We start from the raw sequence: 14,363 nt of genomic DNA on the forward strand, positions 1-14,363 counted from the left end.
AGTGGGCCGAAAGAAAATGAAAACAATCCCCCCCAAAACAAATTATTTTAAAAACAAATGAAGACACTAAGTAAAAGATGGTGAAATAAACTCAAAGCTTTATACAAGTCGTAAGTTATATTTGTATTACTTTAAAAGAATAAGAAAATAATTAAAATTCAATAAAAAATTAAGGAGATGACTAAAGAGAATATCAACATGTGGTATATTTTGTATATGCTCTGACAAATAAAGCTGGTCTGAAGATCAGAGGGCAGAGCCAGCCACAGAGTTAGCCACAGAGGCCAGGCAGTGGTGGCGCACACCTTTAATCTTAGCACTCGGGAGGCAGAGGCAGGTAGATCTCTGTGAGTTCAAGGCCACCTGGACTACATGAGATTAATCCAGTCTAAAAGAGAAACAGAGCCGGGGGTGATGAAGCACACCTTCAGTCCCAGTATTTTGGAGTCACATGCGTCTAATCCCAGCACTAGGAAGGTTGGGACAGGAAGTGATGGCTGAACAGAGAAAGGAATATAAGGCAGGAGGAGACGGGAGTAGTCAAGGTGAGAAGTGGCTGTGGCTTGTTTCCTATGATCTTTCAGCATTTACCCTGATATCTGGCTCCGGGTTTTTATTATAAGACCAATTAGAATTCATGCTACATCAACATTTTATGATAAGCAGCGAAGTCAATAAATCAAAAAAAATCAAGAGAAAAATAACTGATTTTCACAATGGCAAAAAATGATGTAATAATTAATCCAAGATACTTTTAATAAAGGAAGGTATACTGAATCCATTTCTTTTTCTGCTGACAGGCCACGGTATCTAACAGTTAGGACATCGTATATTGTGAATCTCACTAAAAATGTATTGATGATAGCTCTTCACTAGGATGTGGATAGTAGTTTGATAAAGGGAAACATTTATAACTGAAAACAAAGAAAAGAAACAAGAAAGTTAAACTACTTTCTAAAAATCCTACTATAGCTATGAAAATGAAGAGATGGGAAATAAAATTATGCAACATTACAAACAGAGGTTTTTGACTGACAGGAAAATACATGCATCTCTACACATACAGCAGTGTTTCTTACAAAACACATGGATTTCTGTAATGAGTTCAGAGCTGACCCAAAAACTACTAGCTCAACAATGAGTAAAGAAAACATTTAAATTATCAGAAACTTTCCCCAAGGGTTCAGTTCTATCCAAACAATGAGTTCTTTCAAATTTTCAAGAAGATTCCTCCTATCTGTATCAACTCTAGCATTTTCTTTTAAAATAGATAAACAAAAATTACTGGTAACAAAAATCAACAAAGGAGATAATTCATGTAGGCAGCCACTCAACGTGATGACAGCCATCTTGGTCATAACTGCCATTTTGTCTGCCAGGTGACTAGGCATACATTCCAAACCCTATAGGAAAAACAAAGTTGTTAAAGCAGTCAGTAGAGCATGTCATGCTGGCCACTGGTACCTGCACTGTTTCCTACCTGACATTTAAACACGCTAATAGTTTTTCAGAAAGCCCAGATACATCCCGGTTGGCAGGCGTCCACCTTCGACTGGCTCAGCGTATTAACTCCTCTCTTCCTGCCTTGGGGTATGCAGAACTGCTTTCCAATGCATAGTTCTCTTTTATTCAATTTTCAATTATTTCATTATTTGATGTTTTTAACTTTTATTCTTTGAGAATTTTATACATACATACAGATGAGTTTTAATCAAATACACCCCTCAATCCCTGATTCTATTCCTCCTTATCCTCCCCCCAATTTTTCCCTCACAATTTGATGTGTTTTGTTTTTTAAAACCCACTGAATCCCCTTAGTGCTGCCTTCATGGACATTGGTGAAGGTCCCTCTACTGGACCATATACACAGCTTTTTTTAGTAAAACATCCCTAAAGACAACTCCCTCTCACTGCATCAGTTGCAGATAGCTCCTCAGGTAGAAGGGTGGGGCTTCATGAGCCCTCACCCTTTTCCAGATTGGGATTTTGGCTGATTTGATCTTGCTTGGGTCTTGAGCGTGTAGTCATAGACACTGTAACTTCGTGCGTACAATGGCATGCCTAACAAATTTATTTTGAGATGAAGCAGTGACTTAAAATTGCTCAACTAATGAAATCCCGCGGATGGATGATTTAGTTCAGAATTCTACCAGAGCTTCCAAAAAGAATTAACTATCTTATTCTGTGAAATGATGGCAGGCTTGGAAAACTGAGACATCGTGGACATCTGGCAGACACCATTTTAGTGTCAACCTGAGGAGAAAATGCAGCAGGTGCTTGGTTGATAAGCAGGACCTGGAGGGAGTCCCAGTTGAGCCCGTGCCAACAGGACATGTGGCCATGTGCTCCCTTCCACCATTCTGGCTACCCTTCTAGACTGGTTTGAAATAAAGTTTGCTTTTCCACCAATGTGTAAGAGACGTTCCATCTGGTTTTCCAGGAGAACTATAAAGTCTTAATTGTGAGGCACATATCAACAAGACTACTACCACTGCCAGCAAATTTAATAGGGATTCTTAATTATTATCTAAAATTTGATAATAAATGCTCATTGTCATCATGTACCAAAAAAAATAATGAAAATACCATCACACAACCTTCATGACTTTGTAACTTGAATCACAAATAAAATAATCTTCCAAAAAGAAAACAGGCTACTCTTGTCTAGCTACAGTAAGTATAACACTTTAAAAAGTGCATTAGTCATACTTATAGCTTATATATGTACACCACAATTTGATAAAATATAAGGGTACATTCATATGCACATATAATGATACATGTGACAATTATTTACACATATAAATCATCTCTAAAGTATCATCCAACCAATCCTGACCACAGCAATAATTGCTTGAAAAGTTATATAACAACTGCCCAGTAAATTTTACTTCTGAAGCAAGTTATACAGGTTTATTGTTAGATAACAGCAAAAATAACAATATAGAAAATGCTGTATTTATTACCTCATATTTTGGATATAAAGTTTTCCTTATGGTTGATTCTGGAATTGCAAATTTGGGCGCAGCAAGATTCCAAAACATCCTTGAAGTTCCCGGATATGCAGGCATCTTTGAAAATAATTATATAAAAAAAATTATAACAAATAGTAACAAATGTCCCCCGAATTTAAAAGCCCAAGCTCCTGTCATATTGTTTCTAGTTGTTGAGAAAATGGCCTGATTTGTCACACAGACTCGGAAAGCCAAGGAAAGCTGGCTTGGAGTACTGTCAGCTTACAGGGAGACAGTAGAGCCAGCAGTGTTAACTGATGCTATGATGTGAGGAACTGGTGGACCACCCCGGAAACAAGCTGAGCAGTCTCAGGGAAGCAGAAGATGTACACGCCAACCGTTTCAGCAATTTCACTTCTTGCTATGTGTTCTAAACAAGTTCTTAGATATATACATGAGGAGATAAGCATAGGTCATTCACAGAGCATATTAAATGAGAAATAAAGCCCAGTTTAAGTGATCCTTAGGAGAGAAACAGATAACATTATAAACATTATATATGAACATTTACAAAGCCATTCAAACACAACAATTATAATCCATGGATGGGACTTACATAGTATTGCAAATAACCATTTCAGAAAAAATTTAGGCAAAAGTGTTATTTATATAAATGAGTTAGAACACACAAATACACAAATATATGATGATGTTATTTAGGATTATAAAGACATCGTGTAAAGTATACAGTCATAAACTAAGAAGGGATTTGTTTTAGAGAAGTAAAACTATTGGGGGTGCTACCAGAATGTTGGCTACATGACATTTGTTGAAATTTATTGAACTTTGAAGAACAAAGGTTGACTTTTAACGTCACACAAAGCTTACAGAAACATAGGGAACAAAGAGGAATCCAGGGTGGGATCCAAAACAAAACAAAACATTCTAACTATTGTCAGTGTGTGAAACAACCTCATAAAAGTAGGTGGGATGAAGAGCTCAGTGACTGGGAAGGAGTGGCAAATGTAAAACTAAAGGAAAAGAAACAGTCCATATGGCATTGTGCTTTAGCTGCTGAAGCACCCACAGGAATATGGACTAGCAACCCTGATACTTCCATCCACGGATACTGGACTTCTAAGACTCAATACAACAGTGGAGGATGGTGGGAGCCAGTTCGCCATTATTGGAGTGAGAGTTTAGAGATATGCAAGGGGGAGCTAGAATGTTCCTTATCACAGTGGATTAGGAACTCACATTTAGTTTAATATAGATGCTTACATACAGCTACCTTTACAGATATATGTATTTATATTAGTTAGTATATACCGACACACATATTTTTATAAATAACATTTTTATCAATCTTTGTCAAGTCCCTAAATGTATTTTGATCGTATTCATTCCCACTCCTCTGCCCTTACTGCCCTACCTACCCAACACTGAGTTTTCTTCTTTTTGTCCTCACTGAGTCCAGTTTGTATTGCTCTACCACTCTTGGAAGGTGGGGTATGCCCTGGGATGTGATCAATCAGGGGTCACATCATTAAAGAAAACAGACTTCCTTCTCCCAGCTGCTGTGAAATGCTCATAGCTCCTCAGCTAGTGCTGCCCACCTCCCTACTTCCATGTTGGATTTTGTCTAGCTTAAGCTTGCACAGGTCTCATGAGTTTATATGTGCTACTGCCCTGCTGGAGACTCATGTATTCTTCCTGTGTCAGTTGGCAAAGCCTAGAAGCAACAATGCCTTGGTAGTAACAAGCATACATACTATTTGGATGTTGGTTTCTAATCCCATAAATGGGATCAGGATGCATCAAGCAAACAAATCGGGAAAGAAGTCTGGGACATTTTGTACTATAAGGAATTAAGAAACTGCCTTTAAAGAAAAAATAAAGATGTCTAGAACATCTTCTTGTCCCAAAAATTAAAGGACTGCCAAGAAACCCTTATAACAATGCAAAGCATTGAAAGAAGCCCAGGGTCCAAATAAGAAACCCTTATAACGATGCAAAGCATTGAAAGAAGCCCAGGGTCCAAATAAAGGAGTTGCAAACAGCCAAAGTATAAACCATTTTAGCAGTAGGAACAAGAGTAATAAAGTAGAACTGGATTATAACACAAAGTATAATATAAATATCTGTCAGTAATGCTGATTTCAATGAGTGAATGAATGAATAATGAGTAGGCCAATTTTCCTACACAGAAGAACTCTAGTTAATTTTTGTAAATATTCTAAGCTCAGGGAGGTAGAGCAAAATTCCCTACTTTTTAAGGGTGACTGCACATAAATTTCTTTGAAAAAAGTACAGTGCAGGCAAGTAAAACTTTATAAGGAGGACATTTGTGACCAAGTGACCAAGGTCAACACCATGCTGAGAAGTCACGCTGACAGCATATGCCCTGTAGGTTAGAAGTCACTCAGTAGTCTTCCTCCTGGAGTCTCACAAACCCATCCAATAAAAACATCAGTCAACTCTCAACTGAGAGCCGTTTACAAAATACTTGAACAGTAATCCCTAAAATTTTCATTGAAATGAGGAAAATCTGAGATAATGTCACAGTTTATAAAAAATAAATAAACAGGACAATTAAATGTGTTATGTCCAAATAAACTTCTGGGACACAGACATGGTTTGTAAAACCAGGGAACCCTGAGTGGAGTGTGAACTTTAGTGAAAAACACACACCAATTCCAGTCCATTAATTTTAGCAAACATACTACCAAACACAGAGGTCTCCTGGGGCTGCCATACTCAGCATCCCCTGCTGGTATAAATGAGGAGAAAGGCATCCTTTCACAGCTCCAGAGTTGAGGCACATGCTTCCTCTGACGAGTCCAGGGAAGAGCTCCTCCTGGTTTCTCCCTGACTGGCTGCTAGAGGGTACTAGCAATTTTTAAATTTCTTGGCCAGCAACTACACCTCACTCTCCATCATCACATGACCTTAGTCCCTGTATGCTCTAACTTCACACAGCATTCTGCTTTTCTTTCCTGTTTTTCTTTTACTAAAAGTATATTTACATGCAATACATTCTCGGTATGGCCCCCCTCCCCCAACTCTTCCTCAATCACCCCCACTTCCCTGCCCACCCAAATGCATACCCTTTTTTCCTCTGTCTCATTAGAAAACACAGTCATCTAAAAATAATAATAAAATAAGATACAATAAAAAACAAACAAATGGGAAAAAGAGCCAGAGGAAAAAACACAAGAAACACACATAAACATAGAATCACACACATTTGCACACACAGAAACCCCATAAAAACTGGAAACCTTAAGCAAAAGACCTGTAAGATGAAAGAAAATGCCCCAAGTATGACAAAGCATTATGAGATTTAAAAAAAAAAATTCAAAAATACCACTGCATTTGTTTTGTATGCCAATACAGATATATCTACTGCTGGGTATTGAGCCTGCCCATGTGTATGGTTTACATACTCAGTGACAACCTGATAGAGAAAACTAATTTTTCCTTTGCAAGAGGATGTCAGTTGGAGATAGCTTCTGGGTTACAGATGGGGACTTCTGCCCACTTTCCCTCTCAGCACTGGGACTCCATCTGGGTGAGATAAGCCCTATGGATGCTATGGATGCTGCCACAGTCTCTGTGAGCCCCTACGTACATCAGTTCTGCTGTGTTTAGAAGGCTTTTTCCCCCGTTTTGGTGTCTTCCATCTCCTTTTGGCTCTTATCATCTTTCCTCCTCTTCTTCTTCAGGATTTGATGGAGACACTCCACTTAGGAACAAATGTTCTAAGGTCTCTCACTCTCTGCACATTGTCCAACTGTGGGACTCTGGATTTGTTCCCATGTCCTACAAAAGGGAGCTTTTTCTGATGGTGGCTGAGGAAGACATTGATGAGCTCAGTAGTGTTTGATTTTCTCCATGTTCCTGGCCTATCTAGTCTCAGGTTCTTGGCCACCTGAATAGTGTCAGAAATGGATTCCATCTCACAGAGTGGGCCTTCAATTCAATCAGATATTAGTTGGTTTCTCCCATAAGATTTGTGCCTCTTTTGTTCCAGTGCATCTTGTAGGAAGTCTACCACTGTAGATCGAAGGGTTAGTCAGTTAAGTATTTACATTTCTCTCCTGTAAATCATGCAGAGAAACTTCTATTACCACAAACACTAGTCAGTAGGGGTAAAGGCACTAGGTGGGCACCAGTGCAATTTCTTCATATTCAATGACCTGTGTAGCTGTTGTCTTCAACATTAGGGCCTTGCTGTCGGTTTGTGGAGAGCAACCAATAGCCTTGGCAGTATCCTGGGTTGTCTGGGGATTTCCATGGGGCCCCTTTGGCCAACAACTTGATTAGATGTAACCCATTCTCAGAACTGGAGATGCTGATGAGAACTTCGCTTGATGATCTGAGGCATTCTGCTTTTCTAAGCATGCCATTACTATTGGATTTAAGACCTAGCCTATGATCACAATAATCTCATCCTAACATCTTAATTATATCTGCAAAATTCTTGTTTCTACAATGGCAGCACATTCACAGTGCTAAGGGCTGGGACTTGGGCATGTCTTCTGGAGACAACTGTTTAACTACTACTATATTATTAATAGAGGCAGTAGGCTATGAGACATGAGGAAAATCCCCATACTGTCTTGTAGAGTATAATAAAATAATAAATAAAAGCAATTTTTAAACTAAATAGGTGCATGTAAAAAATTATTTAGGCATTCGTGAAAAGAATGATCAGAGAGGCTTCCTCTGGCAGCAGATAAGAACAGATGTAGATACCCAAAGTCAGACATAACAAGGAAACAGAGTCTAAATGAGAGGTCTCCATCAAATCCTTCCTTTCAGAGCTCATGGAATCCCACAGAAGAAGAGGTGGAAAAATGGTAAGAGCCAGAGGTTGAGGGAATGGAAGACACCAGGAGAACAAGGTCCTCTGAATCAACTAAGCAAGGTGCCTATGACCTCACAGAGACCACAGCAGCAAGCGCAGGGCTACATGGGTCTGCACCAGGACCTGTGTATGTATTACAGCTGTTAGCTTAGTATTTTTTATTGGATTCCTGACTGTGAGAACCAGTGGGTCTCTGACTCTTGTGCCTGTTCTTGGGACTCTTCCTCCTGTTGGGTTGCTGTGTCCAACTTTTACATGAAAGTTTTTTGCTTCATCTTATTGTATTTTATTTTGTCAAGTTTGGCTGTTATCTCTTAGAAGCCTGTTCTTTTCTGATGAGAGACAGAAAAGGGTGTGGATCCAGAGGGGAGGGGAGGTGGAGAGGAACTAGGAGGAGTAGAGGGAGGCTAAACTATTCCAGGATATATTGTATAAGAAAATAATCTATTTTCAAAAGGGGGGAAGGGGAGGGACTCAGTTGTTTTGATCTGGCACATATAGTGCAGTACATTTATGATTTAAGAACTATATAGTTTGACAAATACTGTTTTTCAGATGACCAAAATGTGACACTATAAAATCATGCATGAACAAAAGATCTATTCAGCAGAGAGGGTAAACCAATAGATTTTATTGTGATAATGCATGAATAAAGTCATTGATACAGTTTCGAATACCAATTGCAACAAACATTTAACAGTAGGATGACTCAAACTCAAATTTTCTTCTTTCTTCCTTGATGGTTTAATAACCACAATTTTTATACTACACTTTTTATTCTGTAAATTCCTATGAATTTTAATGAACTGGGCAAAGACACCCCCCCACCTTTACCCAACTTACCATAAGGCAGCAACATCTTAAGAGATTATAATATGCCATCATACACACATGCTGACATTCAGTCAAGACACAGGATCATAAAGATCACTTGTTTGTCCTTTGGTGACACATTCATTGGAAATCTGACTCTGGAGCCTTAGAAATCAATAATGGGTTTTGCATCTCCATAATTTGTCATCCAGGAATATAACATAATGAGGAAACTTACAGGTAAAATGGCAAACAGGAGGCTGTCAGTGTGATCTACTGAAGGAGAGGCAAAATAAGAGAAAAAATAAAATAAAGAGATTTTATTCTATTTATTTATTCTATTTATTAAAGAGAAAGAAACTAAAGAACTTCAGACACTGGATTATGAAGAACTCTAAGCCAGCAATGGGATGACAGATGAGGAAACCCACCACCAGTCCAGGTCAGCTCTCAGATCAAGGCAGGTGCCAGGCCCAGAAGCTGGGTCCACAGGCATGCTGGTATTTCTAGACAGTGCCACGCTGACAGTTGAAACTAACAGTTACATAGTGTGTAACATTCTGCTTAAACCATGTAGTAGCCAGTGTGCTTTGAATAATTTTTCTTATAAAGTTACTTCAAAAATGTGTGTATTATGTTACGACGGACTTCCATTTCTTTACAGTCTTCGGGAAAGAAGTTGCTGAGATGTATAGTAGTCACCTATTGATACTTTTCTCTTTTCTTTCTTTCTTTTTTGAAGTCATGATCTCAAGCTGGCCTCAGACTCCTTCTGTGACAGAGGATGGTCCTGACCCCCTGATAGTTCAGCCTCTGAATGTCCTTATCGGTTTGCAGAGGATCCCTCTACTCATGTTGTTCTGATAATTTTATCATAAAATAGGTGGATGTCACTGAATTCTTTTTATGCATTGATTGATATGATTATATAATTTTACTCCTTTATTATGTTAATATGATGGAGTATGATCATTTGTTTTTCAAATTCATCCTTAAATATGGCCCTCCTATCCCATGTCATATAATTCCTTGTGTGTATTTTTCAATTCTATGCCCTTCATACCAAACTGGGAAGTGTAAGTGTTCCTTCTTCTCTTTTGTGGGAGATATTTTTATAGAATTGGTGTCAATTCTTTCTACTAAGGATTCTTACTTTTTTTTAAGGTGTTGCCATTTTTCTTTTTCTTTTTTTTTAAGATTTATTTATTTATTATATATATAATGTTCTGCCTGCATGTAGGCCTGCATGCCAGAAGAGGGCGCCAGATCTCATTACAGATGGTTGTGAGCCACCATGTGGTTGCTGGGAATTGAACTCAGGACCTCTGGAAGAACAGCCAGTGCTCTTATAACTCTGAGCCATCTCTCTAGCCCCCAGAATTCTTACTTTTTAGAAGTCTCTCCAGTAAATTACCAGGGCCTGGAAATATGTGGGAGAAGAAGGGTGTTTTTGTTTTTGTTTTGTTTTTTTTCAAGACAGGCTTTCTCTGTGCAGTTTTTCACCTTTCCTGGAGCTCACTCTGTAGCCCAGGCTGGCCTCGACATCACAGAGACCCGCCTGCCTCTGCCTCCCAAGTGCTGGGATTAAAGGCGTGTGCCAACACCACCCGGCTAGGAGGGTGTTTTTAATCATTCAATTTCCTTACTAGGTATGGAGCTATTCAAACGTTCTGTTTCTTGTGTCCGATAACTTGTAGTTCTGTGTGAAGGGGATCGCTTCATTTCTTCAGAGATCTCATATCTATACATAGAGAGAAGCTTATGATATCACCATCATGGTCTTTTGTTCTCCAGGTTCTGCAGATACTTCTGCTTCTAATATTATTAATGTGTGGCTTTCTTTCCTCATTATTTTTCCTAGAGATTCATTCATTTTATCTGGTCAAAGAACACACTTTCACCGTTCTGCTGCTTCTGACTCCTCTCAATTTTGCTCCTTATTACTCCCTCTTTCTGCCTACTTTGGGTCGCTTTGTACTTCTTTTTCTTGAGTCTTGAGGTGGGAGTTTAAGTCACTGATTTGGAATTTTCTCTTTTCTGTTGTTCTATATAATGCTATAAAATTTTCTTCTCTGCCTTCTTTTGGGTGCTTCCCACAAGTTTTGATGTGGTGCATTTTCTTCAGGTCAGTAGATTTTTAAGTCCCTTGAAATGTTCTCTTTAATCATAGATTAAATATAAATTTAATCATGGATTATTTATATCAGTGTTATGTGTTGAGCCCTTTATATCTTTTGCTGATTTTCTAAATGTTGCAATCAGATGTTGAAAAAAAAAAAGACATTAAAATATCCAACTGCAATCAAAGAACTCCTTATTTCTCTTGACACTTCTGTGACTGAGAATTTCTTCACATTTCTTACAGTTTTTCACTTGATACATAAACTTTTTACTATCACTGTGTCTTGGTGTATCCACACTTTCATCTGTGATGCCCTCTGTCTCTGAGAACTTGCCAGGCTTGGAAGTTTACTTTGTCTGATACAAATGCAGCCACTAGCATCCTTGTTTGATTAATATCTATATGGCAGCCTTTTCAAATTTTTAATATAAATCCATCTATCTCATGTTTTGAGCCTATTTTTATATAAATTATATAGTTGAGCCATGTTTCTTTTTAACCTTTTCTGGTATTCTCTGTCATTGAGTGTATTTAGAGAATTTGCATTTAATTAAGGGCCATTATCTTCACATTATTGTTTTTGTATTCTTTAGTTTCCTTTGTTTCTGTTTTCTGTTTTCCCTTGTCTTTGAGTTATTTGGATATATTCTGAATTCTGCTCTTACTTTCTGGTGGTTTTGAGTATATCTCTTTGTTAATGTTTAATTTATTTGGTCCAGGTATAATATAGCAATAACTTCTAACAGTCTACTGGAGGTGTCTTCATCCTACCTGTTCAAGTGATGGGTGGAAGGCATATGGCTCTTACTAAATCTTTCCCCATTTATGACATAACTGTATTTCCTGCATATGCATTTCTAATGGGGTCAGATTAAACTGAAAAACATAACACAGGAACACAAAAGAGAGGGAGCTTCCGCTGCACTGCCTGTTTGCCTCCTTCCCATGCCTCTTCTCTTTCTCCACAGTCTGAGATTTCGTTGTTCTCCTCTTTGGATTTATGGTTAACTCAGGTGGTAACAAATTCTCTTGGCTCCCTTTCATCTAAGAATGTCTTGATTCCACTTCATTCTTGAGTGCTTTCTTTGGATTTAAGGACTGAGTTCATGGTTTTCTTTCTCACTGAGAATTATGAGAATTTTTATTCGAATTGTTGTTTCTCCATGAACGAAATGCTGTTCCTCTCTAGCTGCTCTCAGGACTTCTCTTTTCTTTGGTTATCAGTTTAACTAGTACGTGGCTTGGTATAGACTTCTTCGTGTTTTCTGTTTAGAGTTCCCACGGATTACTAAGCCTATGGACCTATGCCTTTTCTGTCAAACTGGTAGGTTCTCTGCCATTAATTCTTACATTCTCTCCCTGTTTTACTCTCTCTCTCTCTCTCTCTCTCTCTCTCTCTCTCTCTCTCTCTCTCTCTCTCTCTCTCTCTCTCGGTTGTCACAGCACAGGTATGAAATATTTCATTACAGTCCCACTTCTCACTGATATTTTGGTGTGTTTTCTCTTTGCTGTTTAGACTGCTGAATCCTATGTTCTGTCTTGAAATTCACTGATCCCTGATTCCACCCACCCACTAGAGATTTTATTTCAGTTACATTTCAGGCTGAAACAGGTATGTTTCTCCTCTATAGATTCTATTTCTTTACTAAGACTTTCTATGTACTTTCTGAGTCTTTTATTGTTTGTTGCAAACATATTCACAATTTGTCAATTGGTCATTTTTATAATGGTGGTTTACATTTTTGGCCAAATTTTTTTTTAACATTGGTTATCTCAGAGACAGCATCTGTTAAGCACTTTTCAAGAGATTTTTTCTTTTTTCCAAAACTTTATATTTATTTATTTATTTATTTATTTATTTATTTTTATTTTTGGTTTTTCAAGACAGGGTTTCTCCATGTAGTTTTGGTGACTGTCCTGGATCTTGCTCTGCAGACCAGACTGGCCTTGAACTCCCAGAGATCCACCTGGCTCTATCTCTTGAATGCTGGGATTAAAGGCGTGCGCCTCCACCGCCCAGCCTTTATCTTTATTTTTAATTATGTGCATGTGGAGAGAGATATACGCATAAGAGTGCAGGTGCCCAGGGAGGCCAGAGACAGACTTCCTGCATCAGGTGGTTGTAAACTTCCCAAATTGGGAGCTAGGGACTTAACTTAGGTCTTATGCAAGAGCCTTATCTGAGTCATCTCTCCAGCCACGCCTTTTGCCATTTCGTATGGGAGTTTTCCTAGTTTTTGAAATCTGGGTGTTTTAGAGCTTGTGTCACCAAAGTCAGATCTTACTTAAACCCTCTGTTTCGCTGGCGCCCCACTATCCCTCTTTCAGCAGCACCGCGGTGGGGCAAGGAAGGAGGAACTCATTAGATGGGGACGGAATTCCCATGTGGTCTCAGCTGACAACATGGACAGACAGTCTACTCACTACTCCAACAGGATGAAAGACTTCACACGCATTCATCATTCTTTTTCACTAAGGCAAAATACATGAGAAAAAAAAAAAAAGGCAACCTAAGGGAGAAAATATTCATTTCGGCTCTTGGTTTCAGAGAGTTGAGCCGACGCCTGGCTGCCGCCACTGCTGTGACCAGAAGCAAGTGGCACAGCATAGGTGCTGACTCATGGAAATCAGGGAGCAGAGAGGCAGAGGAAAGGAAGAAGCCAGAGACGGGCAATGCCCTTCAAAGACGTGCCCTATTTCCCTGCCCCTCTCATCCAGTCCATTGTCGTCCACAGACTCTACCACATCCCAGCAGTACATTTAAGCATAACTCGATCCGTGGATTAGATCAGGGCACTCATGACCCAACCGTTTCCCCAAAGCCCCAGACCTCAATTTTGCATTGGAAACCAAGTCTTCAAAACATAAGGCTTTAGAAAACATTTTATATGCACGCCACAATACAACTCCATACTCAGCCTGCCTTAGTGACAATCTGGTAAGGGTGAGACAAGCTGGCAAGGGCACACCTGTCACTAGCCTTTCCTGGTAAAGGCAGAGAATGGGAGCACACTTCTTTCTGTGGTGTCTGTACAGATTCAGCATTTACTGACTTGATATAATGAAATAATACATTTTCACTTGTGGTGGTATTCTAATTGTACTGAAATGTGATTTTGATTGTATGTTAATAAATAAAGTTGCCCGGGGGTCAGAGCTATTAGAGCTATAGACAGAGTGTGGCGGTGGTGGCACACGCCTTTAATCCCATAGATCTCTGTGTGTTCAGGGATACAGCCAGCATTGGAGACATATGCCTTTAAGACCTAGGGGGCTGTACATTCAGACAGTGACGAGGCAGTCACGTGTTTGGGTTTACAACCAATGAGAAGGCAGAATGACTATGAAACGACTTACACACGGGGAAATAGCTCTCTTTTGGGAAGCCAGGACCACCTCAGGAGGAAGGGTGAGATTTTAGCTCTGAGCTCTGACCTCTCGGCTTTCTCTTTTACATTGGTTCTGTGTTTCTTATTTAATAAGACGGTTGGTTACATCTACATTCACTGGGGCATGTGTGCATGGATTAGGGTGTGTGTGTGTGCTATAGTGCGTGCGTGCATACGTGCGTGTGTGTGTGTGTGTGTGTGTGTGTTGAGTCAAG

General features: G+C 39.1%; 1 protein-coding gene across 7 annotated transcripts in view; it reads right to left on the bottom strand.

The window, feature by feature from the left end:
* The window catches only part of Ttc6 (tetratricopeptide repeat domain 6), a 200,908-nt gene that overhangs the window by 77,898 nt on the left and 108,647 nt on the right, over positions 1-14,363 (bottom strand). For all 7 annotated transcript variants that reach the window (XR_013044262.1, XR_013044263.1, XM_042260582.2 and 4 more), the window contains exon 8: positions 2,967-3,071. Coding sequence is in view for 5 of the 7 variants with exons in the window: in XM_042260582.2 (XP_042116516.1) it covers positions 2,967-3,071 (105 nt within the window). In the remaining 2 variants the exon portion in view is untranslated. The remainder of the gene's footprint in view (positions 1-2,966; positions 3,072-14,363) is intronic.

Source organism: Peromyscus maniculatus, chromosome 14 (genome assembly GCF_049852395.1).
Source record: "Peromyscus maniculatus bairdii isolate BWxNUB_F1_BW_parent chromosome 14, HU_Pman_BW_mat_3.1, whole genome shotgun sequence".
In the NCBI taxonomy this organism is placed as follows: Eukaryota; Metazoa; Chordata; class Mammalia; order Rodentia; family Cricetidae; genus Peromyscus; species Peromyscus maniculatus.